Below are 27,377 nucleotides of genomic sequence, written 5' to 3' on the forward strand. Positions count from 1 at the left end.
TAACATAGTTGTATTAAAGACTATGAAAACTTTAAAGACTAATACTATATAACATAATGCATAATTTACTTGTATATTTAAGGTAGTCCATTTTGGATAGAATGTACAGATGAAACTGACTTTGTTTTGAAACAATTTAAGCAGACTCAGTTTGTAGCATGTTATAAAGACTGTGGATTTACCCTTGAAGGAACAAGTGGCCTGGTGGAGGAAGTTTCAGCGGATATAAGAGGTAGGACTACTATGTTAGAGGTTCATTTCGTAAACTAAAGATGAATTGGAGTAAATGGGCAAAACAAGCTCTTAAGGAAGGGATTTAATCTCATTCTGAACACGGTGTAATACTTGAATATGACAATTTACATTCAATGAAAAATATAAGATAGTCAACCAACCTAGAAATATGCTGTATAAACTTCTGTGATAGCATACCAAATAAAGAAAAAACAAAATGAAAATCTTGTTTTTAAATAGCAGTTGTTATTTGTCCTGTAAATATTTTTGAATTATAGTCAAAATGTTGTAGGTTTTTGAGAATTCTGCACAGTTTAGAATACAATTATGGTTAATTTTATTGGTTTCCTCTACAAATGGATGTTGTCAGCAACATATTACAACATCTGATAAAATTATATTTCATTACGGAATCTTATATAAATTAATTAACTTATTGCCAACATTAAAGTCCATACAGAACAGAAATACTACCAGAAAGACTACCAGAGGACTTATCGAGATGACAGGGGAGATAATTTTTATTTGAAAAATTATTTGTAACTTACAGTCTCAATTTATTATTTTACATAAAAATATATTTTAGGTCCATCTGGAAAAGAATATGATGCAAGGGTCCGTGAGAACAGTCCAGGAATGTATAGTTTAGAATGGTGTCCTACAGAAATAGGGGATCACTTAGCAACAATATACCTTGGACGTCATGTAGCTCAGGGATTTCCTCAAATCGTCAAAGTCTATGATGCTGACAAAGTTGTTGCCACCATCAGAAGTCATGGCTATGTTAGAGAGCTTTACAAACTTAATTGTGAGTTTATATTTTATATTTTAAAGTAAAAGTGTATGTTATTTCTCTATAAATTCATAAATTATTGTATGCATCTCATATTGCTGTTGTTGGTCAGCGAATGTTAAATGCACAAATAGTTAATGTATTTTTTGGAAATATTTACTATTCATTAAGAAGTTGAAAAAAGTTTTCAAACTACAGTTACATGTGATACTATGATATAAAATATAGATTGAGATATAGTGATACCTGTAGAAAATTAAATAGCATTATGGAATTTTTTTACCTATATTAGCCATTGGAGACTGCACATATTTGTGTTATTAAAAACATTTCTTCACTGAGTTATTCTATAGAAAGAATATCAGTTTTAACTTTTACATTTTACAGTTCCTATGAAAAAAATATTGAAATAATATTGTCCTCAAAAAAAGTTGAATGTTTCCTCTTATATTTTAGTTGATGTGAGTGAATCAGGTGAAGGAGCATTAGAGGTCATAGTGGAATGTGAAGGGGAGACAATTCCAGTTTCAATTCACCAGACACAGATTGGCATGCTAGCAGCAGAATTTACACCACAAATTGGAAAAGATCACATGATTTATGCTAAATTCAATGGCGATAATGTTCCTGGTAGGTCAATTTGACATTTTATGTAAAATATTTTAAAAGATGCTGGATTGCTTCTGAGAAAACTATATTTTGATAAAAAATATGATGAAATCCATTCACAACTGTCAAAGATGAACAGAAAAAAAATCATAATATTGACATTATAAAATCACAGTGTCAAACTGAATAGGGTAATAGTAGAACTCAATAATATTAAAACAGTTTTCAATCTCTTAAGTAATTTGTATTCTTTGATTCTTTCAACAATCTTTGATAGTGATCTTAAAATGTGAAATATTTGACCACCATTTTCTGTCTTTTGAATTAATTGCTTTGTGTTTATAAGTTTTGGTTGTTTTACAATTTATATTTTAATTTTATGTTAAATAACTCTTCCTGGAATGCCACTGATAAATTTCTGTTTACTGAATCTGATCAAACACATGAAACATGACTGATACAAAGTATTTGTTTTACAGGATCACCATTTACTGTTGAAGTCATTGATAGGAACTTTTCTCAAATTGACGGGAACTCATCCCTTATGGTTAAGCAGTCTTCCTCTCTAGTTCAGAGTTCTTCCCATAATCCTGTGTATGTTACCATGGAGAAGCACCTGATGATGATTCACCAATCACAGTGGTTCTTATTACAGTCCTTGTTACCTTATATGGATCCTGAACATCTTGAAGTTGCCATCATAGGTTTAAGAGAATCCCTTGTTTTTATTTATTAAAATATCTGATATTTTGTGTTATATTTAAAGTTGATCAATTAATGTATTCTGTTTAATAGATAAGTTGATTTTGTACTTGTATTTTTTTCTAGTAGAACTGTATGTTATCTTAAGCATGTATCAGATATGTTTGAACAAATCTTTTTTGAATAATCATTTTTTGCAGGGAAGGTTTTTCACATTATTTGAAAGCACAGACTAATGATTAAAAGCAGACGTCACTGACTAAATTGGTATTGAACTGATATAGATAGTTGTTTTTCAGTAGTCAGGTGGTAATATTTTTTTTCAGCAGCTGTTTTTAGGATTTATTTGATCATTTCTGGTTGGTCATTTGTGTCGGCTAGTTGAAGTTATTCAGCACTGGAAGCAAGTCTTTTCTTTCAAATTACAGATAAATGATTTTTTAAAGACATTTTCTGCAGGTTTATTATTAAAGATGAAACCAGCAAAGATCGTAAAAAAGTTTTTAAGTATTTAAGATATTATTTCTTTATGTTTTAAATCATCTCTAAATTCTTTTGTTTTTGTAGCTGAAAATGGGGACAAAATGCCTTCTCGTCTATCTACAAATATTGATGGTACAATGAAAGTGGAATGGACTCCAGTTATGGCAGGTACATACAATATTAAAATTTATGAACTAATGATGAGTTTCTTAGGTTTTATTATCAATGAAAAGCTATAAATTATAATTGCTTAAAATGGGAGACAACTCTGATTGTACCTAATTGATAATTCCTTGTACTAGATTTGCCTCCCCTTGTTACTTTATCCTGGTTTAAGCGAGCATGTGGTTTAAGCAGAGATGATGCTTAAGCCACAATTTAGTATGTATTTAATTTCATTTACATCCCATGAAAAATAAATGAATTGGGAAACCATGATTTTGAGCTTGCTTATAGAATATTTCATTCTCCAATAATTGTTCTCCACAATTCAGGAACTTTTTTGTTTTTGTTCAATGACTACCACCACTCAGTTATAATTTTTTTACTGAAACCTTTTATTTTATAGTTGCAATGGGGTTTTACCATAAAAAAAAAACAAAAAAAATGTAATTTTAATGCCAATTCAAGCATATATTTTCTTACTCAGGTCAGCATAGAGTTGAGATTTACTTTGGAGGACAACCAATAGAAGGGAGTCCATACTATGTAGATGTCTTTGATGTAGCCAGCATTCGTGTCTCCAGATTTAATCAGCGAGGTGTTGGAGAACCTGCTAGTTTTGATGGTGAGTTAAGTATTCACATTTTATTATTAGGTTAACTCCTCTTACTATTTACAGACAAGTGTATATAAGGAGCAGGGTGTAACCTGTGCCAACACTCTTGATTTGATGATGTCATACTGAAATTGGTCAGTGTGCAGCTACTCTGTAAATAAATGAATGTTAAATTAATATCCAATAGTATTTAATAAATTTAACAACAGGTGACCATCAACCTTTTTTTAAATACAGTTGCTAAAAAATGTTTAAAACTTGGTTTTGAGTGAACAAATAGCAGTGTTAAACACATGCCTTGATATATTGGGGTGAAAATATATGGAAAGCAAATTTTAGAAAAACTGAGCAGATCTCGCAAAAATGTTCCCAAATCTGTATAGATAAATTTCAGGTATATGTATAACTAGACAAAATATTAGCATGGTGAACTGTTGTAGAAATTCTGTCGTCTAGAAATAGTCACAGAAACAAGATGTCTACCCCTTTTGAAGATATGGCAAAAACATGACAGATTATTTATATTTGCTTGTTAAAGAAAATGTTTTACTTTCAGTGGACCTTTCTCAAGCTAGCAGACATGATTACGAAGTCATTATAAAAAGTCCATCAGGTCGTACAGTGGACCACAGCATTACAACAGAGGACAGAGATTGGACCAAGAATATAGCTTATATTCCAGATGAATCAGGACCTTATTCAATCTATGTTAGCTATGCTGGTTATGAATTACCTGGTGAGTAAGCAGTTTTTTTTATGGTATCAGTAATATTTAGTACACCATGCAAGGAAGTTGCGGATGGTATAATGTTTTTGAACCGTCTGTCAGTCTATTCTTCAGTCCTGTTCTTGTCACCGCAACTCCTGAAAACGCACAACAGAGTATGAATCTTTGTAGATAATAAGAACATACTACATGTATGTAAATGTGCAAATCGACAGGAAATTATGATTCAATTTTTTTCTAGGAATTATGCCCCTTTGAACTTACCGGTATTTGCCTTAATAAACTACTACAACAGTTTGTCTCGCAACTCCTCTGAAACCACACAACAGAATTTTATGAAACTTTCAAGATGATAAGGACATACTATGTAGATAAGCATATCGACAGGAAATTATGATTCAAATTTTTTTGTAGAAGCCTCTCTGAACTTATTTGTCTTAATATACTACTGCAACAGTTTGTAATCGCAAATCCTCTGAAGCCACACAACAGAATGTCATGAAACTTTGTAGTTAATGAGGACATTATATGTAAATGTGCATATCCAAAAGAAATTTTTTATCAGTTGACATTTGTAGAGTTTTGAGTCTTTGAACTTAGGAATCTGGTTTGATTTGTTTGTACAGTTACAATGTGGGGTTGCAGGGTATGTGAGCATGCTCACAAAGGTTCTTTATTTAGAACTGTATTTATTCCAACACAATCTCTGTCTTACCTCACCTCACCTATCCTCTTCATGCCTGTCAGTATTTGAGGCCCTGATACATTGTTTCCATCTCACACAGACTTAGGCTACTGTTCTTACTGAAGCCCAGCTGTTCCATCCAAGTGATGTTCGTTCTGTCTCTACAGTCTCTCTCCAGGTGGTTTTGGGACGTCCAACTTTCCTTTTTCCCTCTGGTTTCCATGTCAGTGCAACTGAACATATACTGTTGGTATCCATCTTAAGTATATGGCCAATCCATCTCCAACGCCGTTCTATTACATCATCACTTAGGCCATAAAAAAAAAATAGGTTTGTTTGCCCAAACGCTACCTACCCAGAAAAAAGCTGCCTAGTCCTACTCAAAATCTTTTATTGTCCTGATTTGAAGAAGTTTTTTTTTTAATCAGATAGCCATGAAGACTTATAAACCATAGATACTATAATTTCTTTTTGTTAACATATTTTTAATTGTGGCCTTAGCTTTTTTGTTCCAGCTCTTATGTGGAGGTTTTCATTTGAAATTGTATTGGACCATCTTATTTTCAATACCTGTCTCAGACATCTATTTTGAAAGGTGTTTAATTTCTTTTTGTTTTGTTCGGTTGTTTTCCAGGTTTCACATCCATACAGAAGTACTGATATGACTAAGCTGTTAAATAATCTGACCTTTGATTTAAATGACAGTACCAATGATCTCCATATTTTTCTTAACCTACTGAATTGGCCTTAGATTCTTTGAACCTGTTTTTAATCCCATTTTGCTGGCATTTTCTTGAAGTTTACTTGTTTTTAACTGTATATGTTGGAATTTGGAAGATAGTAATGCTAGGTCATCCACAAAATCAAGGTCTTCTAGTTTGGTGGTAAAGGAGTAGGTTCAGTAAGACCCCTTTTTGGCCCCAAAATATAACAGTTTTACAAAACTGTTAAAATGTAAACTTTTAGTTATTAATTGGACAGTAGAATGCTTCTGCTACATAAATATGGGCTGTTTTTGAAAATACAATGCACATATATCGGGTACTAGCACCATTAAGTCATGCTAAATTACTGAAATCTTCACAATTCTAGCATTTTAGTTAAATTTTAGACAGTTTTCTTGTAAAACGGAAGTGGCCGCATTCGTGTTCATCCTTAATATTGAAATGCAAGTTGTATTTTATGATAATACATAACATATATAAAAGTTGAGGATGAACACGGATGCGGTCACTTTCAATTTTGACAAAAACCGTCTGAAAAGTGACATTTTTCGGCATATTTGGTAGATTTTTCATATTTGAGCTTGACTCGGATCGATTTTAATGACTAAATCAGTTAAAATCTTTCACATTAACTAATTGAATCAAATGAAATAGACACTTAAGTGTTTAAAAAGTGGTCAAAATCTTTCGTCATATGAACCTGAAATTTGAGGCCAAAATCGGTCCTTACCGGACCTACTCCTTTCCATCTAATTCCTGTTTCTTAGTTGTTTGCAAACAATAGGTAGGCAGAGTTTCAGTCTGTTTTTATACATACTGGGATTTGTTTGGACAATAAGAATTGACATGAATTGAATTTAATGTTTATTGTCCAATCGTATTCCAGTAAATAGTAAACAGACTGAAATAGACTACCTTCTTGTTGTTTACAAACATCCAAACAAATATAGAAAGCAAGTTAATTAAAAGTTTGTTTTGCATGCTTTTATGGAAGAGCTGTAAGATGGAGAATTTTGTTTTAATAACAAAAAACTAATTCACTTAAAAATGAAATATATAGGAGCCACCACTTCAGACATTAATTGGAGCCTTCCAAAATCCGATTATTTCAGAATTGTGAAATCTATAGCAGACTGAATCTCCTTCCTGAAGTTAGATATGGTTTGTTGGTGAAAAATTTCTAAATTCCGTAATTTCTTTTCCTTTCATCTTGTGACTAATAGAATTCACCAAACCAAGGCCTTGCTTTAGAGGACTGGTTTTGTTTTCAAAAAATAAGTCTTTTTTGACTAATTATGCATGATAGGCTGACAGTGGTTTGCATGTTGATTTATTGTGACAAGTATTGGTATAGATTAAGACTTGCTAGAAAAGGCATATTATTGGTTGGTGAAATAATTTTGCAATAGTTACCCTAAAAGAGTTATTGCAAGAGTTTTCATACATGGCTTTCCTGACACAAGGCATCAGACATGTCATTCCCATGTTAACTTAATGTGACAGTGTCTGCGCATCTTTACTTACTGTCAAATAGCAGAAATGATGGTGTCATAATTTTGTACCATGATCAATTCATCAAGGTCACTGTTTATAAGAAGTTTGTCAACTTAGTATAAAATCATTAGAAAAGGATTTGTTGAATAGAAAAAAGATGTGCCTCCCCAAAAACATGTGCTACCAAAGTTTTGATATACAATATCCATGTATGGCCCAAGCGGGAAATTATTGTCAATAGCCAAGAAGTTTGCATCAGTTTTTTTTTCTTTCATAGATAATTGTAAAATATGATTGTGTTTAGTTATTCTGAAGTGTAATGCAATCATTTGTTTGAAAGTAATCATCTGTCAATGACTGAATGCAATCATTGAACTGGACATGTGCATGGTCTAAACATGTATAAGCATAGTTACAATATAAAACTAAACAATTACTTTTTGTATTCAGTTCTATGAAACAAAAAATTACTTAGAATATTTTAGGGGTGTTTTCTTCTTTTTATGAAAGAAATCTGCCAAAACAAAACATATATACCTTCAAAGTTCAATCATTTATTCTTTTAACAAGATTGTAAGAATAAAATCACCTGTAACTTTTTTGTATTGTTGGTTTATCTGTCAAGACTTTTTTTTACTTCAGGTTAAGTTTAAAGTGTCACAGTTATTTACATAATATTTTAAAGAATGCTTAATAATCCAAAATAATATACGGAAGAATTTAATTGATACACACTCCTAAAACATCATAGAATTTTATGGTTTTATGTTTGTAAAATAAGAGTTCATGAAAGAACGTTTAAACAGTCTTGTATAATTCTATGCATTATCCAACCTCAGGTTAAATTCAGAGCAAACAGACGTGTTTACTTTTGATGATACCTATAAAAACTCATAAAAGGAATTCTTGTCCCCAATTTAGCAAGTCAACAATTCATGTATTTACATTCTGTTAATCTATTTAAATTTGATGAGGAATAATACAAAAATCGTTCAAGCAGATTAATAAAATTTATCTTAATATGACCTGATTATACTTTGGAAAAGTTTATCACAAATTAAAATGTCTTATAATTTATTTATGATAATGGTATCATGCTATGATATACAATGAATAGAATTAACACAACAAACTCTCAGTTTGTACATTACTGACCAGTAAACATGGCAGAGTGCCAGCTGACCTTTGTGACATTTTTGTATTGGTCATATACAATATTAGGTCAATGTCAGGAAAATATAAACTTTTTTGTATGAGGCTGAGAAACTGGGGTTCTACCAAGCCCTTCCCCAGTTTTGCACAGAGTACAATTTTTTAAAATATTTTTATGACATTGACCTAATATTGTTTTTATACTGCAACGTGTACTTAAGCTAATACGTACATTAATAGCTTTTAAAAGAGTAACACAAATGTCAAACTTATTTTCATCCCTTAATTGACCCCTGATTGTGGAGAAAGTGTTCCATGATGAAATTGACATTATACAAAATATAGCTATGTTACTATATTTAGGAAATAAACACAACTAATTGCAGTATAAACCAAATTACTAAACAAAACTTTACTTTAAAAGTTCTGGAAGTTGTTGTCAATATGTTGAGACTTTATCTTTAATTTTTGAGACTAGAGACCATTTGATATCTGACTTAAAAAGCTTGATTTTAATAAAACTATTTATAAAAAAAATAAAAGATAATTATTTTCTTTGCATGTTAAAATTCTTAAAAAAACAAATTTGAGTTATCTCCCATATTTGCAGGAATTTCACTGTATGCAGCTTCGTTTTAAATCAATATATCACATGTTCATTGACATATTTATGTTATAATTAAAATATTCATTGATTTTGATTCCTTTTTGAAAAACAATTGAAGCATGTCTGAAAAATTTCTGGCTTTATAATGATTTTCTCCTAGATAAGCGTTTTATATATTATTTGTGGTAGGGTTGCTAGGATGAGAAGGAAAAAAATTCAAATCTCATTCTGAAACAAGCCACATAGATTTAAGTCCTACTGTAAAAGTCAAATACCTGTAACTTGATTATAGAATGTATAACAATATTTAATAGATTTATTAAGTCCCTCAGCTCGAATAGCCAAGAGTCCTGAAGAAAATTGATAAATCCCTCTGCCTAAGTGGTTACCGGTACACGTATAATTTACCAGTAAAAAGGCCTTCAATCTTCCTGTCAAGTAAATTCTTCTTAGTAAGATTTTCTTCCAATTCCTAGAATATAGATTTTTAATGAGGTTCTCAATTATTCTTTAGTATCTTATGACTGGTAAAACAGTTTGGATGCATGGAAATTTCTTTTAAATTTTAATAGGAAACTGCTCTCTCAAAGAATAGTCTAAAATAGTAAATGCTTAATTTATTTTTAACAATAATTATATAATCAAGGTCAACATGATTAGGAACTGACTTTAAAATTCATATCAAATGGTCAAGTGTAAAAACCTTGGAATAAGGATTATGTATGCCCTTAGGCTATAACAGAGCTTGAACTTTAAATGTAAAGTTAAATCTTTGAATCAAATGTGGGTGTTTTAAAATGCAAACAATTTACTTCTATAGAAGGATTGAATAAACATGCTGAGTTTACAATTGTGATGAATAAGATAGCCTTATGAAAGTTGTTGTTAGTTAGTGTACATGATTAAATCACAGATTATTAAGCGGAAATTTTAAATTCTGAATTTGTGAAGAAAAGACAGTTAAATAACAAAATAAAAAGTATTTAAATTTTATATTTTATAATGCAAAAGGACTTTTGTATTCACTGGAATTAATGATTAAAGGAATATGATCAGTTTTTGACGCTGAGTGATTTGGACACAGGTTTTAAGTAATTGATCTGGTTTTACTTGAAGAGACAGTACTATTTATCACAATACATATCTGAAATCAAATATTTATAATTTGATGATTGATTGAATATGGATAGCCGACCTTTAAAAAATAGCAGCACATTTATAAACTGGTTTGAAAAGTGATATAGTATTTCAGATCAATTATTTGAGGGTGAAATATTAATTTCCTGCTGAATGTATCTCAACATGACGAAGGTGAAGATTTTTTCTATGTAGTCTTGCGTAATTTGAGGAAAACAAGTCAAGAAAAGAATATAGAAATGTAAACTCTGGGATATATATAACCATGTGATTTTTCTGATAGATTAAAACAGTTGTGCTTTATTTACCTATATAATGTGGATATAAAGACATAGTTGTGATAAACTATTTTACTGTGGATTAGGATAAAGACAAAATTCTTGTACATAAATGGTTGCAAATTGTTTAGAAAGATATGGGATCTATAAACTCTCCTAAGGCAGTTTATTAGTGCATTGATATGTCCTATAGAAACAAGACATTGTGTTGTAAAACTGCAGGGTAGGTTAAATTGTCAAAGATGGATTTAGAATCTGCAAAAACTGACACTGAAAAATCTGTAATTGACAGTGAAATGACAGTTTCTGACAATATGACAGTTACTGACAGTTCTGATATTCCTACAATAATTCCTGCACCACCATTACCATTCCATTTAATGTTGAAGGATAATGTGTCAATAACTACTGACAATGTGACAGTTGATGACAATGTGTCAGTAAATAATGGGACGTCTGCTGTGGACAATGTGAAAATAGTGTCTGAAAAAAGTGGTTTACTGGATGAATTACGTGGTGCAATCAAAGACAAATATATTAATTTTGATTCTGATGGTGAAACTTATTCTGATGTTGAAGACGATAAAAAATTACCATTGACTGTAAAAGTGGATAATTCAGATGAAAAAGATGAGAATGAAATTGCTGGCAAAAGTAAAGAAGAAATATTGAAAAGGATTTCTTCAATTGGTGTTTCAATTGCTCCGATTCCAAAACCAATATTTTTCAAAACTTCTATAAAAAAGGATCCTGGGTCAAAGTTACAGGATGAGTTAGTGAAGGAACTTGAGACTGTATTAATGAGTCGAGATGGTGCTAATATCAAAGAAATCAAAAATAATCAGAACAAGACTTCATACAAGCCAGTCAAAAAACCTCAATCTGTCAGAAAAATGTTCGACAGCAACGTTTTGGCAAACCTTGAAAATCATTTCTTAAATCGAACAATGCAAAAGAAAATCGAAAAAGAAAGACCAAGTGTAAAAGAAATGTTGTCACCGGTAGAAAGTTTTCATGAGAAAGCAAAGCCATCAGACAGTTCTCATGAGAAACCAAAATTTATAAAGAGTACGAGTGTTACCTCCAAACTCCATGACAAGTCTATAAAAAGATCAAATCTGTCGCGGCAAAATAGTTTTGAGAGCTATACAGCTTCCACCTTGGAATATTCATTTCCAAAGTTAAAACAACAATGGATTAAAAAAGATAACAAATATTCTAGTCATAAACCTAGTGTTCAAAATAACATTTCTAAGCAATCTAACGATAGTGTGTTTCAGTACGGACTAAGAAATGGTGTCATGTACACTGCCAATGTCAAGGTTATAAACGATGAAGAAATGTATTCTACTGTTATCAGCATTAGTGGTAAGAATCTGCTGAGATGGAGTCGATTAGAAATAATGTGATAAACAAATAGGATAAATATGGTCATAAAATTTTACTGAGAAATCAAAATACAAAATTTGTGCATGAAACACCAAACAAGTTTTTTGATTGGTTTGAATTCCAAGTCTGCGAATGATAGTCATACTGCAAATTCTTATGATCTCAAAGCGAGGGGTTTTGCATGCTTTTCTTTATTTAAAAAAAAAACTATGGAAAAGTGTTTGCAAATTAAATATTCTTCTAGATCTAAGAATTTAATTATAATTATTGGGATAGATATTCGGTTATAGAAGGTTCACTTCACTTAGTTTTCAGTTGATCTCCAAAAAGCTGTTTTAAATTTCCCAAGGACATTAGAAATAAAAAAATGATAAAAAAATGTTGCCATATTGAAATGATAATGATCATTGGTGCATGATTTAACAGCAGCTGTATACTTCTAAATGAAGTAAATATATCAACACCTGCCTTTATATAGCAGGTTTTATAAAGTTTTGCATGTTTTATAGCATGATGTCCCAGAGTGTATTAATGTGACATCTTTTGTCTTTGTTTTGCATTTTTAGTTGGACATCAAAAATACCTTGGTAAATTGAGTCATTAAAATTCCTCAGTAAAAGGTTTTGACATAACCTCTGCCTTTGTGCATTGTGGTCAATTCATAAAATGGGTTGTCCTGGGGGCACGGACAGATGTTGTGTCTGATATTGTTAAAATTGTCCAAATCTCATTAGAAGTTTTTGAGATAATATTAAAACTGGTTGTATTTGTGACAGTATTACTTCATCATTATGATATCTGGTAATATTTTTTTTAAGTGCCTATTTTATTTCCTTTTTCACCATTTTGTTAGATTGATTCTAAATTGAATTTTCTAGTGAGTATGATTCAATGTTCATTCAGGTAAGGATGAAGAAGCAATAAAGTTTGTTTAACTATTTCACAGGGTGTCCCTACATACAAAATATCGATGATGGTGGATTGCCTACAGCTACTGGTGATGGACTTTATTCAGGAGAAGAAAATAAAAATGCTTCATTTAGTGTTGATGTGGGTAATAGAGTTGGTGACTTGGGCGTTAAAGTAGAAGGTAAATTTTCTTTCACACTTTTTTAACATGATTCATACTGCAATATTTTGCATAAACATTGTATTCTATGGCTGTTTTATGATATTGTATTTTAAAAGAAAAGGATATTTCATTTATTGATTATTTGTTGATGCTTATCGGCTTTCATTCTTGTATAATCAAGGCAAGAACAACTTAATAAATTGATGGTTAGGTTCACATGTTGTATACAGTTTTTTGCCTGAATTAACTAAACATAACATAAATTTTTGTCAAAGATTATGATTTGAATATATACTAATTCAATAGCTGTAAGAATATGAAATTTTGCACTAATTTAAGTGTGCATTATACATGTTTTAGGAATAACCTTTATGAGGTATGTTCAAGATCAAAAATTTGTAGAGCAAAATATAAATTGGCAGCTTATCCAAACAGAAAAATGGGTTACTTTTAAAAAAAGAACAACCAATACACTGTCATTGTACTGTCTAATGCCAACACTGTTGAGTTTGTTGGAAGAGGAAATAATGATAGATTTATCTTTTATATGGTTATTTGGTGTATGATATAGAGGTTTATAATTAAGGAAACATTATATAATTATTCCCATTGTCCTGAGCAGAACATTATTTTCTACATGTAAAAAATTACCTGCTTTTGTGAAAGACATTTCATTATATGTCTAAACCTATTCAAATGACAAGAACTCCATGTTTAATTACGGTAAACTATTTTTAACTGCACTACTTACAGGCATTATTGCACTAGTGCAATAGAGGAATATCCAATTATTATTTGCTATTATGTCCAGCAGAAAATATTTGCTCTGAGCAAAAACCCAAGTAAAAGCAGTTTTAAAGCTTCCAAAAATGTGTATGACATTGTTATCTAATTTTTGTACTCTTGTTACAATTTGTCAAGAATTATTAAAAAAACTTTGAAATTACTGTTACAGGTCCAAATTCAATTGCCAAAACAACACTAGAGCAAAAGGAGGGTAGATACATTGTATCTTATGTACCAGTAGAAGTTGGAGTGTTTACACTGGTTGTGACATGGAATGGTAAAGATATACCAGGTGTGTAACATGGTCAAACGTGTAGATATATCAACGTAGAGAATTTAAATATAAACTGTTAACCCTTTCCTCCATTGGTTTTTTTTTTCAATAAAAAAAATCATCAGGTTTAAAGTATTAATGCATTGTGAAAATGAATATTTCATGAATGAAATTCAAGCCGGATATTCTTATGAATATCCTTTTTATATAAAATACAATTTCATTAAGTCTGATACACAGATTCCTAGGCAAGACGTTTCAACTGAGGCACTACACAGGCATCAAAAGGCTTCATTATGGAGGAAACCAAGAACAAAGAATTTCATGCATGAATATTAATGCAAAAATCATGGTTTGTTCATAAAAAACACCTTTGAAAACTCTCGTCAGATATCTTACTTTTCCTTGATGTTAATGTTTGATTACCAGTAACCATATTTATGTTTTGTTATACCGTCATAAACAAACAATTTTCCTAATTTTCCTACGATAATCTGTGCAGATATCCTTGTAATTCTTTTGTCTATGAAACAATTTGATTTTGTATTATCTCTGTTCCCTCAAGAAGTAATCTGGAGATCGATAATATAAGTTTCTTATTATTCTTTACAAGGGGAGATAACAATTAAAATTATTATTTTACATTAAAAAAAAATACCTGATTCTGGATGATACATTTTCATGTTATTTAAAATGACAGTTTCTCTTTGATTTCATAAAACTTTATTAATATGTAAAAGAGGTAAAAACAGGAGAATCAGAGCATAAACTTATATTTATGATTTATTTTATTTCTAGGTAGCCCCTTCCATCCCAAAGTTGTAAATCCTCACAAAGTTGAAGTGGTTGGTGGTTGGCAGCAAATATTAGATAATAAAGACAGAGTCCATCTGGTTGTAGGAGAACCTAAGCATATAGCTTTTGATATTTCTGAGGCAGGACCAGGTATAATGCTTACTTATATATATGTGATACACTGCTACTCTTTTAGTAGCACAATTTGTATATACTTTTGTTTTTTGTTTGAGGAGGGATTTAAATTTTGAGGAGAGAGGAAAAATTATATTTGCATGGATAAATGTGAATGACAAATTTTATATGATGACGGGTGGGAACATTTGGTTGGTTGGCTTTTTTGCCTAATGTCCAGCGGCAAATATTTCATGCATATATAGAATGAAATTATCCAATAAGAAGGTTAATTAGGCTCTTGCACTTGAATTCTTCTGAATTTTTTATATCAAAGGAATGTTTCAGACTAGTTAAAATTAGTGTTGATCAACAATTTTAAAAGGAGCGATGCCCCTGAGAAATACCAATTATATAAAACATAACGTGACGGTACCCAAATTGCACCTATTTTGACAGTTTTTTCACCTACGTTTTTTTATAATCAAGTAAAATATGTCCATACTGTGTTTATTTTGTAGCCCTATCCTTCTTCATTGTATAGGTACACTAATTTGATTTTTAATCCATATTGAGTCCATAAAAAAATGGGTTTAAATCAACCTCCAAACTATCCAGGATTCTGTAATGAGGAGTACCCAAATTGCATCCATGCTTAAATTCACATCGTCAAAAGTCTAATAACCGAGCTTTTGTTTAATTTAATTAGGCTCTTGCACTTGAATTCTTCTGAATTTTTTATATCAAAGGAATGTTTCAGACTAGTTAAAATTAGTGTTGATCAACAATTTTAAAAGGAGCGATGCCCCTGAGAAATACCAATTATATAAAACATAACGTGACGGTACCCAAATTGCACCTATTTTGACAGTTTTTTCACCTACGTTTTTTTATAATCAAGTAAAATATGTCCATACTGTGTTTATTGATATTAGTCCATGCTTACTCTTCATATTTTACAAAATGGATGCTTATAATATATTGTTTTTGCTAATTTTAAAAAGATGACGTTTTGATGACGTCGTACGGTGACGTTTTCGAACATTTTGCTTTTTCAGTAAACAGACCATCTGTTGATAAATGCTGTGAACGTTTTGTGTATATCTAAATATGTTTACCTATGTTGAAAGACGTGCATAGTATCAAATAAAAAAAATACAAATTGTTTAGTCTTTAGGAAATGTTGTAAGATTTCCGTTGCTATTTTTGTCGAGCCTGCAACTTTTGTTGCAGAAAGCTCGACATAGGGATAGTGATCTGGCGGCGGCGGCAGCGGCGGCAGCGGCGGTGGCGGCTGTGTTAGCTCACTTCTTAAAAGCTCTATATTTTAGAAGGTGGAAGACCTGGATGCTTCATACTTTGTATATAGATGCTTCATGTCACGAAGTTTCCATCAGTCACATGTCCATTGTCCTTGACCTCATTTTCATGGTTCAGTGACCACTTGAAAAAAAAGTTCAAATTTTTTGTAATGTTGAATTCTCTCTTATTATAAGTAATAGGATAATTATATTTAATATGTGTGTACCTTGCAAGGTCCTCATGTCTGTCAGACAGTTTTCACTTGACCTCGACCTCATTTCATGGATCAGTGAACAAGGTTAAGTTTTGGTGGTGAAGTCCATATCTCAGATGCTATAAGCAATACGGCTAGTATATTCGGTGTATGGAAGGACTGTAAGGTGTACATGTCCAACTGGCAGGTGTCATCTGACCTTGACCTCATTTTCATGGTTCAGTTAAATTTTTGTGTTATGGTCTATTTTTCTCATACTATATGCAATAGGTCTACTATATTTGTTGTATGGAATGATTGTAAGCGTACATGTCTAGCGGGTAGATGTCATGTGACCTTGACCTCATTTTCATGGTTCAGTGGTCAAAGTTAAGTTTTTGAGTTTCAGTCTTTTTATCTAATACTGTATGCCATAGGTCAACTATATTTGGTGTATGTAAATATTTTATGATCTTTATGTCAGTTGCGCAGGTTTTATTTGACCGTGACCTCATTTTCACGGTTCATTGCACAGTGTTAAATTTTTGTGTTTTGGTCTATTTTTCTTAAACTATAAGTAATGGGTAAACTATATATGTTGTATAGAAGCATTGTTAGCTGTACATGTCTGCCTGGCTTGGTTCATCTGACCTTGACCTCATTTTCAAGGTTCATTGGTCTTTGTTTAGTTATCTTGGTTAATGTTAAGTTTATGTGACAGTTGTAATAAAGCTAAGCTTTATACTTAGGACTATCAACATAATATCAATGATTAGTATAGAAGGCGAGACATTTCAGTGTGTGCACTCTTGTTTCTAAATAGGTGCAATTTGGGTACCTTTACGTTATACATTGTAAGACCTTTCAGGCTTACATTTCGTTTATGAATAGAACAACACACAAAAGTAGTGGAGTTGCCATTATATAAATAAAATATGTGCATTTAGTACATTAAGAGGCTGTTAGATTAAAATATCCATAGATTTTATTTTTTTTGTTTCCCCCATTTTTCAGGTCATCTAACAAGTGAAGTGACAGGACCAGCATCAAGTTTACATTCTGTGATAGAAGCAACAGGAAGTGCTCAAGTAACAATGACCTTCACTCCAGAACAAGAAGGTCAGAATCAAAGTTTAAATGATGTGGATTAATTTCTGATATGCATACACTCTAATCATCCAAGTCATTTTCAAGACATAATTTGAGTTTTGAAAGGCTCTGAATTAATATTTGTACAATAATTATCTGTTCATTAGTCTGGGGGAAAAACTCCACATAAAATGTATTTAAATATTTTTTTTAAAACCTCAGGATTACAACCTAGATTTGTTTAATTGATTTTAAGATTGGAAGTAGTCTTTTAAAAGAATATCAAGATTAAAACTGCAGTACAAAGCTTTCTGTTTCATCAGCTTTTATTATATTTCAGGAAACCATTATATTCATCTGCAATGGAGTAAATTGGCCCTTCCAAAGTCCCCATTGCTAGGATATGCTGTACATGGTCGTCAAGATAATAAGGTCATCTTAACAGGTAGAGGACTAAAGGAGGCATCAGTCAGAGAGGAGGCTGAATTTAACATTGATGGTACTCAGGCAGGCCCAGGTAATTTTTAATTGAGGAAGTATTAGTTTTTGAATTTTAAATCTTTGAAAGGACAGTGTTTTGAATGGAAATGTAATAAATTTTTGCATCACATTTGCAGCTTATTTTGTTGTAAATAAGATGCACAAGTATGGAGTCAAAAATGATAAAATTAAAAGTTACGTTTTTGCATAATTATTTTTGATATTTGTTGAATTCAATTCCTGAACTCCCCATATAATTGCAGAGGGGAGGTAATTGAAGACAGATAAAATTACAAACTTGAATTGATGTTCTTCAAATAATTAAATTTAATTTTTTGTAGGTACACCAGAAGTAACATTAACAGGAGTGAAGGCAGAAATTCCAGTCAAAGTTATTGCAATTGCACAAGGGAAATATCGATGCCAATATGTACCAGTTATTCCTGGGGCATATCTACTTAATATCACTTGGAACAATCGACAGCTTCGTGGATCTCCATACAAGGTCAATGTCATTGGTGCATTCTACCCAAACAAAGTGACAGTATCTGGAGAAGGCCTGACAGGTGGTATTGCAGGAAGATCACTGAATGTAACAATTGATACAAGAAAGGCCGGTCCAGGTTTGTTTCATTTTACTTATTGAAGAGTTGAATGATTTTAACTTTTGGCAGAAGTTTAGTTGGTTAGAAAGAAGTCATTTTCATAATTCTTGATAACTTTTGCATATGCATTTTATTTTAGACATGTCTAAAATTTGGATATCAAATATGCATTACAGAATTACTTCCCTTTATCTTCTTTTTTTCAATTATACAATTTTATACACAAAATAATCAAGATTTTTTTTCTGTAAATCCATAATAAGAATGATGAAATGGAGAAACAAAATAACTTATTTGAAAACAAAGATTCTAGATATTATATGACTTTTTTTAGCTCACCTGGCCCGAAGGGCCAAGTGAGCTTTTCCCATCACTTTGCGTCCGGCGTCCGTCGTCGTCGTCCGTCGTCCGGCGTCCGTCGTCGTCGTCCGTCGTCGTTAACTTTTACAAAAATCTTCTCCTCTGAAACTACTGGGCCAAATTAAACCAAACTTGGCCACAATCATCATTGGGGTATCTAGTTTAAAAAATGTGTGGCGTGACCCGGCCAACCAACCAAGATGGCCGCCATGGCTAAAAATAGAACATAGGGGTAAAATGCAGTTTTTGGCTTATAGCTCAAAAACCAAAGCATTTAGAGCAAATCTGACATGGGGTAAAATTGTTTATCAGGTCAAGATCTATCTGCCCTAAAATTTTCAGATAAATCGGACGACCTGTTGTTGGGTTGCTGCCCCTGAATTGGTAATTTTAAGGAAATTTTGCAGTTTTTGGTTATTATCTTGAATATTATTATAGATAGAGATAAACTGTAAACAGCAATAATGTTCAGCAAAGTAAGATTTACAAATAAGTCAACATGACCGAAAAGGTCAGTTGACCCCTATAGGAGTTATTGCCCTTTATAGTCAATTTTGAACCATTTTTCGTAAATCTTAGTAATCTTTTACAAAAATCTTCTTCTCTGAAACTACTGGGCCAAATTAAACCATACTTGGCCACAATCACAATTGGGGTATCTAGTTTAAAAAATGTGTGGCGTGACCCGGCCAACCAACCAAGATGGCCGCCACAGCTAAAAATAGAACATAGGGGTAAAATTCAGTTTTTGGCTTATAACTCAAAAACCAAAGCATTTAGAGCAAATCTGACGGGGTAAAAATGATTATCAGGTCAAGATCTATCTGCCCTGAAATTTACAGATGAATCGGACAACCTGTTGTTGGGTTGCTGCCCCTGAATTGGTAATTTTAAGGAAATTTTGCTGTTTTTAGTTATTTATCTTGAATATTATTATAGATAGAGATAAACTGTAAACAGCAATAATGTTCAGCAAAGTAAGATTTACAAATAAGTCAACATGACTGAAATGGTCAGTTGACCCCTTTAGGAGTTATTGCCCTTTAAAGTCAATTTTTAACCATTTTTTGTAAATCTTAGTAATCTATTACAAAAATCTTCTCCTCTGAAACCACTGTGCCAAATTAAACCAAACTTGGCCACAATCATCATTGGGGTATCTAGTTTAAAAAATGTGTGGCGTGACCCGGTCAACCAACCAAGATGGCCGCCACGGCTAAAAATAGAACATAGGGGTAAAATTCAGTTTTTGGCTTATAACTCAAAAATCAAAGCATTTAGAGCAAATCTGACATAAGTAAAAATGATTATCAGGTCAAGATCTATCTGCCCTGAAATTTTCAGATGAATCGGACGACCTGTTGTTGGGTTGCTGCCCCTGAATTGGTAATTTTAAGGAAATTTTGCTGTTTTTGGTTATTATCTTGAATATTATTATAGATAGAGATAAACTGTAAACAGCAATAATGTTCAGCAAAGTAAGATTTACAAATAAGTCAACATGACTGAAATGGTCAGTTGACCCCTTTAGGAGTTATTGCCCTTTATAGTCAATTTTGAACCATTTTTCGTAAATCTTAGTTATCTTTTACAAAAATCTTCTCCTCTGAAACTACTGGGCCAAGTTCATTATAGATAGAGATAATTGTAAGCAGCAAGAATGTTCAGTAAAGTAAGATTTACAAACACATCACCATCACCAAAACACAATTTTGTCATGAATCCATCTGCGTCCTTTGTTTAATATTCACATAGACCAAGGTGAGCGACACAGGCTCTTTGGAGCCTCTAGTCTTTTCATTTTGCAGGTGAACTGACTGCATCCTGTATGGGACCCAATAAAGCAGCTTATTGTGAACTTGAAGATAATAGAGATGGAACATTTGAACTAAGAATTAAACCTCAGGAAATTGGTCGTCATGTTCTACAGGTTAAATATGGTGGTGAACATGTACAAGGTAAAACCATTACTGACAGGCCTATATTAAGTTTGACTTTGAAGTTTGTTTCAAATCTCAATGAATTGAGTTAATACCTGCAATTTAAAAAGGTTATGGAAAAATTTGCTTTCAGTTTTTTTTCAAATTAGAGTTAATAAGTTTGCCTCTTTTGAACATTTTTATGTTACACATGTTCTAAACAATAATAATGATTACAGTAATTTCCAACTTAGAATAAAAAAATTAAAGAAAAGTTTTTAGATAAATGATCAATAGGAACAAAAGATGCATGTTTAAACCTCATAAAAAAGTTAGTCCCTAGTTACAATTATTGTGGTGCCAGTTCATGTGAAGCATAAATATTGGTGGCTTTCTCCTAGTAACTATGCTCCTTATTCAATTAAACTGGTTTATATTAGACTATTACACAACTGTACAACAAATTGAATAAAACATGTAATATAAAGGATCAATAACACCTATTTTTTTATTTATATTTATAGGTAGTCCATTTATAATCAAAGTATCAGCCCCACCAGATGCCAGTAAGGTTAGAGTGACAGGCCCAGGTGTGGAGCATGGAATCTTGGCAAAATTCCAGAGCAAGTTTATTGTAGAAACCAAAGGTGCAGGAGCTGGACAACTCACAGTCCGAGTAAGAGGACCAAAAGGTAGGTTATAGTGAAAAGGCTAAAAGGGAACATATATACCTCTATGGTATCGATTTTTTTAGTGATGATTTTTTTAAGGTCAACTTTTTCACGCTCTTGTTGTCAAACAAAAATACCTGTTATATGTATACCTTGAAAATTATAACTTTGTGGTGTATTGCCAGACCTTCTTTTCAAGAAATTTATGTTAAACTGTAAAAAAAATATACATTGAATGTTAGTGAATGAAACTAAGGATTAATTGCTAAACTTCTGTATATATGGACTTTTTTTCAAGGTTTCAGGAAAATAAACTAATACAACTAGTATTTTCCAATGTTGAAAAAGAAAATTATGACTTTCAAAATTTTTTGCATTGATAATTTTTTTTTTACTGCATCAACTTTAAAAAAAAAAAGTATATTACTTTGTATTGTAGGAAGCTTCAGGGTAGAAATGAAGCGAGACAGCCAAAGAGACAGGACAATCTTGTGTCAGTACTATCCAACAGAAATTGGTGACTATCATATCAGTGTTAAATGGTCAAGTGTGGATGTCCCCGGCAGTCCATTCCTTGTACATATCGTAGACACTATGGCTGAACTAGAGGAAGTTATGAGATCATCAATGTCGGCAGGGCGCCAACCTACACCAAGATCTTATGACGAATGGAGAGAAAAATTATAATTTATTTATACTTCTGAAAGATGACTTTGAAACCTGAGATATGAAATAAAAGATCTGAAATTGCAAACTTTTAATTCTTCAGATTCATAAAATGATAGATCTGATTTTGTAACTTACTATGATCAAATGAATAGCAATTCTTTGAAATATATATTATTGGAATACTAGCATATTGAGTCATAGCCATTTTGATTTTTTTTCTTTCAAAGCTTTCAGTTATGTACTTAATTTTTTGCAGGGTTTTAAGAAAATCAGGGTACATACATTCCATTCAATTTTATAACTGAAATTGTTCATTTATTAGAATAGAGATTTTTTTTGGATTTTTTTTAATAATGAGAATTATGATCTTTGTATGTGTGATGTTCTTGACACAAAAAGTGCTAATTTACAAATGTTATATAATGAATTACCTCCCTTGTACAATGAAAAGAAGAATCAGGCTAAATGAAAAAAAGTAAATGAGGATATTGTGATGGATTCAAAATTAAAATATATTTCTTTCAATTAAAATGCTCACAAATTGTTTATCTACAAATATGTTGTATAACATATATATTTCTACAATGAGTGGTTCAAGATTTGAAATGGGTCTTATAAATTCTCTCATATCACAAAACTCATATAATAATTAAGTACATCAATGTTAATAATCACTGAGAATTCATTCTTTACGAATTGTGCAATTGTGAAATAGGATACTACTTTGATTGCCATATTTACTATATTTTACTAGCATTTCTGACTGCAACTTTGTGCTTGATGTTCAATTATATATGGACACTTTTTCTTTTTTTTTCTATAGCTAGTACATCTCAAAAAAAAAAATGTTGAGTCTTACGAGTCAACGATTATACAACTAACTATTTAATTATTTTAAGAAAGAAATCCAAACTTGGTTTAAGAATTAAAAATACTGGTAAGGTAAAATTAGTGGAGACCTACTGAAATAATTTTGTTTCATGGTATGAATAGCTGTTTGACTATATAATTTTTGCTTATTTAATATTTTGATATATATTTATACATGATTGATATATACATTTACATTGTTGTAAAGTTATTTGCTAATACTCATATTTTGTATTCATGTTTTCATATTTCACTCAAAAGCACACAAAATAATATCTACAAATTCACAAGAATCATGGGTTGAAGATTAAATTGATTTAACCAAAAATGAAAAGATTGAAATTGAATTATACATTTTACTTTTGTTATGTTTATGTTTTTTGGCTTGTTTTTCTAGTGATGTTATTTTATTTATTTTTTGTTTCTTCATTTAGGTGTTGTTACAATTTTAAAATTGCAACTTAAAAGTTTAAAAAACGTCACATACCAAAACAAGCCAAAATTGCAAATTGGTCAAATGTTTTACCAAATAGCTGTTCTTAGAAAAGAGTGGCACTTAGATTTATTAAACAACCATGTGATATATGCTCAGGATGAAAGTTGACACAAAATAATTTGTTTACAAAGGTTGTAAAAATTATCATAGTAAACATTGAATTAAAAGAATGATTTTGACTGACATACTTCTTATATTTAACTTAACTTTCTATTTTATCCATGAAATGCTCATAATCATCAGAGAATAAATTGTTATTATAACAGGGTTTGTTTTACTTTTAAAAGAAATCACAATGTTATATTACATGTCTTCAGTCTATAAGTTTTGTTGATATTATAATTTAAAGCTTTTCTTTATTTGTATATCTTTGATGTGCTGTGTCCGTGTAAATCTGAAAGAAAGACAGTAGCCTTTAATAGCAGCATAACTGGCATACATTAGCTTTTTAGACAAAATAATATATAGGAATATTTGTACATCTGTGATGTTTTGTAATTTATTTAGTTCCCCAAAAAAACCAAATAGAAGTAGCTTAATCGGCAAAACAAGACACAAAATTAGCTTTCTAGCTATCAGCGTTATAGTATGGTAGAAAATTATAATATATTTGTTTATATGACGTTTTGTTGATATTATTGTTTAACGAAAATCTATGCATAGCAAGCACAGCACTGTGTATTAACATACAATTATATAGCAATATTTAAAATCATATTCATTTTGAGTATTATGTTTATTATAATAAAACCGACCAAACCTAGAATTTTATTTTATTTCATGGCTACAAAATTTACATGACTTCTTCAGAATAGTTGCGCTTCAGGGATTCTTCATTCAGTGGTTATAAAATTTGTTCTTATTGAAATTGTTGATTATATGTTTTGTGGATTTTCCTGTATCCACAAAAACTATGAAAATTGATGTCCAAGATTAATTATGAATCAACAGTACATATGTACAGGAAACAGAACCTTGATTTCTTTGTCCGCCTTTCCTAGAAAAAGTCCATGAAACTTAGTATCTTTCATTTTGACAAAAGTCTCATTCCTTGCCAGTTCAATTGTTATTAAGATATCAACCACCAATCATTTTTATCCAGCTTCCAAAAGAGTGCTGTTGGTGGCGTCAGTAATGTATAAGTTTGTTTTTAGAGTTTAAGGGGAACCACTAGTGGAAGGTCAATGATATTTGCATTTTTAATTTCATTGGAGATTAATTAATCCCATCCCCTCAGAAAAATTTGCTTACATGTATTAGTCATTGATAAGGTCAGTTATTTAATAAGCATTGGCAAATTTCATTTCCAAGTACATAATTTATCTGCATTCCCTCATTCATGGTCTATTAACTCTAAAACATTTATTTACTTACTAGTGGAAGGTCAATGATATTTGCATATCTAATTTCATTGGAGATTTATTGATCCCATCCCCTCAGAAAATTTTGCTTTCAGGTATCAGTTTGTGATTAGGTCAGTGGAAATACTAGTGGTAGGTGACAGGTCAATAATATATGGTGTGCAGTTGTATTAGGATTAGCACATTTTATTTCTGTGCAGATGGTATGTCCAAGCCAGCCTGGAAGGCCCCTCAGTCATGGTTGATAAACTTTGAAATTGTAGATTGCATTTTTATGACTAGGTTAGCTTTAGGGGAATAATGATATTTGGTATATCTCATTTCCATAGAGATGATTTTACCTACACCTTCAGTAATGGTGTATAAAATTTTTGCATAGTTTTCATTTTCAAGTACATTGTACACTGTATAAACAATTTTAATTTCAACATTTCAATGATTTGCATTTTACCATCAAAACAATGTACAGGGGAGGCATATTTCTATGTCCAAAGCTTATTCATCCAACTGGCCTGTGAATGAGAAACTGACCTAAGCTTGAAAGCTTCACATCCAACAAAGAAAAATTACAATAATTCAAGGTCACAAGGACATGCACACCTTTCGATCAATCATGCCATGCCTCAAATATTGTTCACCTATCACTTTTAGTACTATTTAAGTGGATGTTTTAAGGACAGTAATTCTGACAATTTCAATAAATGAACTTTTTCTGCGGGAGTAAAATTGAACCCCATAGACAGATCCAGGGGGGGGGGGGGGGGGGGGGGTGGGGGGGGGGGGCCCTTTCGTGTGAAAAATTTGGTTGATTATATAGAGAATCACTGAAGCATGACTGGAGAGGGCCAGTCAGTCAGAGGGCCCCCCTTAGGAAAAGTTCTGGATCCGCCACTGAACCTTTTGCGTAAATATTGTTAAATTCTGCAGAGTATCACTAAAGAGGATATTTTTTTCACTTTTACCTGATAGCAAAATAAACCTCAATAACATTTTAACTTTAATAGTATCTGAGAAAGACCAAACCATATAAATTAAACATTGACCAATGAACCACAAACAATGAGGTTAAATAAACCTTGCCTTATGGACATGTACACCTTATAATTTCCATTAGTAGTATATAATTGACCTACTGCATACAGAGTCTGAGAAAGGGACAATGAAAAATTAACAATGAACAATGGACCATGAAATGAAGGTCAGTCAGATGTAATCTGCATGGGACATGAACACCTTACAATCCTTCCATACACCAAATAATTAGTTGACCTATTGCTAAAAGTATCTGAGATATAGACCTGACCAATACCATGAAAACCAAACCTTAATCATGAATCAATAAAGTCAAGGGACAGAAATAGTCTGACAAATATGCAGCCCTAGCAAGGATCATCTAAGGAAATTTGGTTATCCTATTACTCATAAGTGAGAACGAAAATCTATCAAGGTTAAATGAGGTCAAAGACATAGTACATATAGCAGACCTAAAATTGACTACAATTGAGACACCAGTATAAAAGTTATGAAGTGTCCAAGTTTTTCTACATTTTGAAATATAAAGCTTTAAAGAAATATTTTATGCAGACACTAGGTCTTCCATCCTGGTTATAGTGTTGCAGACAAATCAATTGCAGAATCACCATGGTTTCATAGACTGTTTTGGTGATTTTAAGTAAAATGAATTTTTTTAGCAAATCCTCCTAATAACTTCAGAGGATGTCGGTATATAATTCAAAGAATATCATTACATGAGGCAATCTATTATTTTGCTTAGTCAGCTTTATTTAAGGTTCCCAAAAGCATTACACAGGCTAATGGGGAGAAGGGGGATTTCAATTTTTGAGCTCTTCAGTTTTTCTACTGTATGTAGTGAAAACACAAGCAAGGTTGTTAAGCATAATATTTTCTATGTCCTTCCATTGCTTGGGCCACAACCTCGGCAAACATCACTCAACTAGAACAAAACAAAAACTAAATTTGCAACTTATGTTATGACAATAGAACAAAGATCCAATCAGCTGATTCGACACATCCTTTGTTTGTATACTTTTGATTGGTATTTTATATTTTAATTGGGTCTGAACTAGCTTTCAGAAATTGTTTTCTATTTGCTTGTTGTTTTTTATAGGTAGTGACTCATGGCAAACTGGTGATTCGAGGCTTTCACAAACTATTTTTAGTTGTGCTGTAACTCAATTTTCCCAGATAAGGGGAGGGTTGAGTGCTTACAAAACTTGATGGACAGGTAGCAAACCTATAATCCCATCCCCCCCCCCCCCCCCCCCAACTATGACAAATGGGGACTAAATTGAGCTAGGAGTGCTATCAAGAGAAAAAAAATCAACAATTTCAAGTTTTCAATTTCTACTTTTACTTTTCAATAAGTAGTGATATAAATATTTCTATTCATACAACTGAAATTGTTGGTGTAAAATGGTAATATGTAGATATAACAATAGCAAATCAAAAGTTCAAGAATAAGAATACTGTAAATACAGAAATTATTGCGGGCATTTATTATTGCAATT

The 27,377-nt window shown here is 31.6% G+C and overlaps 1 protein-coding gene across 4 annotated transcripts in view; it reads left to right on the forward strand.

Moving 5' to 3' along the window:
- The window catches only part of LOC139514180 (filamin-B-like), a 60,970-nt gene extending 36,716 nt beyond the window's left edge, over positions 1-24,254 (forward strand). For 2 of the 4 annotated variants that reach the window (XM_071302976.1, XM_071302977.1), the window contains 16 exons: positions 83-232; positions 821-1,042; positions 1,484-1,657; positions 2,116-2,340; positions 2,906-2,989; positions 3,471-3,608; positions 4,156-4,335; positions 12,740-12,883; positions 13,821-13,943; positions 14,724-14,870; positions 17,344-17,448; positions 17,759-17,935; positions 18,240-18,521; positions 20,672-20,821; positions 21,307-21,474; positions 21,893-24,254. In XM_071302976.1, the coding sequence (XP_071159077.1) occupies positions 83-232; positions 821-1,042; positions 1,484-1,657; positions 2,116-2,340; positions 2,906-2,989; positions 3,471-3,608; positions 4,156-4,335; positions 12,740-12,883; positions 13,821-13,943; positions 14,724-14,870; positions 17,344-17,448; positions 17,759-17,935; positions 18,240-18,521; positions 20,672-20,821; positions 21,307-21,474; positions 21,893-22,140 (2,717 nt within the window). In that variant the 3' untranslated portion in view covers positions 22,141-24,254. The remainder of the gene's footprint in view (positions 1-82; positions 233-820; positions 1,043-1,483; positions 1,658-2,115; positions 2,341-2,905; positions 2,990-3,470; positions 3,609-4,155; positions 4,336-12,739; positions 12,884-13,820; positions 13,944-14,723; positions 14,871-17,343; positions 17,449-17,758; positions 17,936-18,239; positions 18,522-20,671; positions 20,822-21,306; positions 21,475-21,892) is intronic. The other 2 variants (XM_071302979.1, XM_071302978.1) reach the window with 1 other exon arrangement.
- Positions 24,255-27,377: the final 3,123 nt, after the last annotated feature.

This window comes from Mytilus edulis, chromosome 3, assembly GCF_963676685.1.
Source record: "Mytilus edulis chromosome 3, xbMytEdul2.2, whole genome shotgun sequence".
NCBI classification, from domain to species: domain Eukaryota; kingdom Metazoa; phylum Mollusca; class Bivalvia; order Mytilida; family Mytilidae; genus Mytilus; species Mytilus edulis.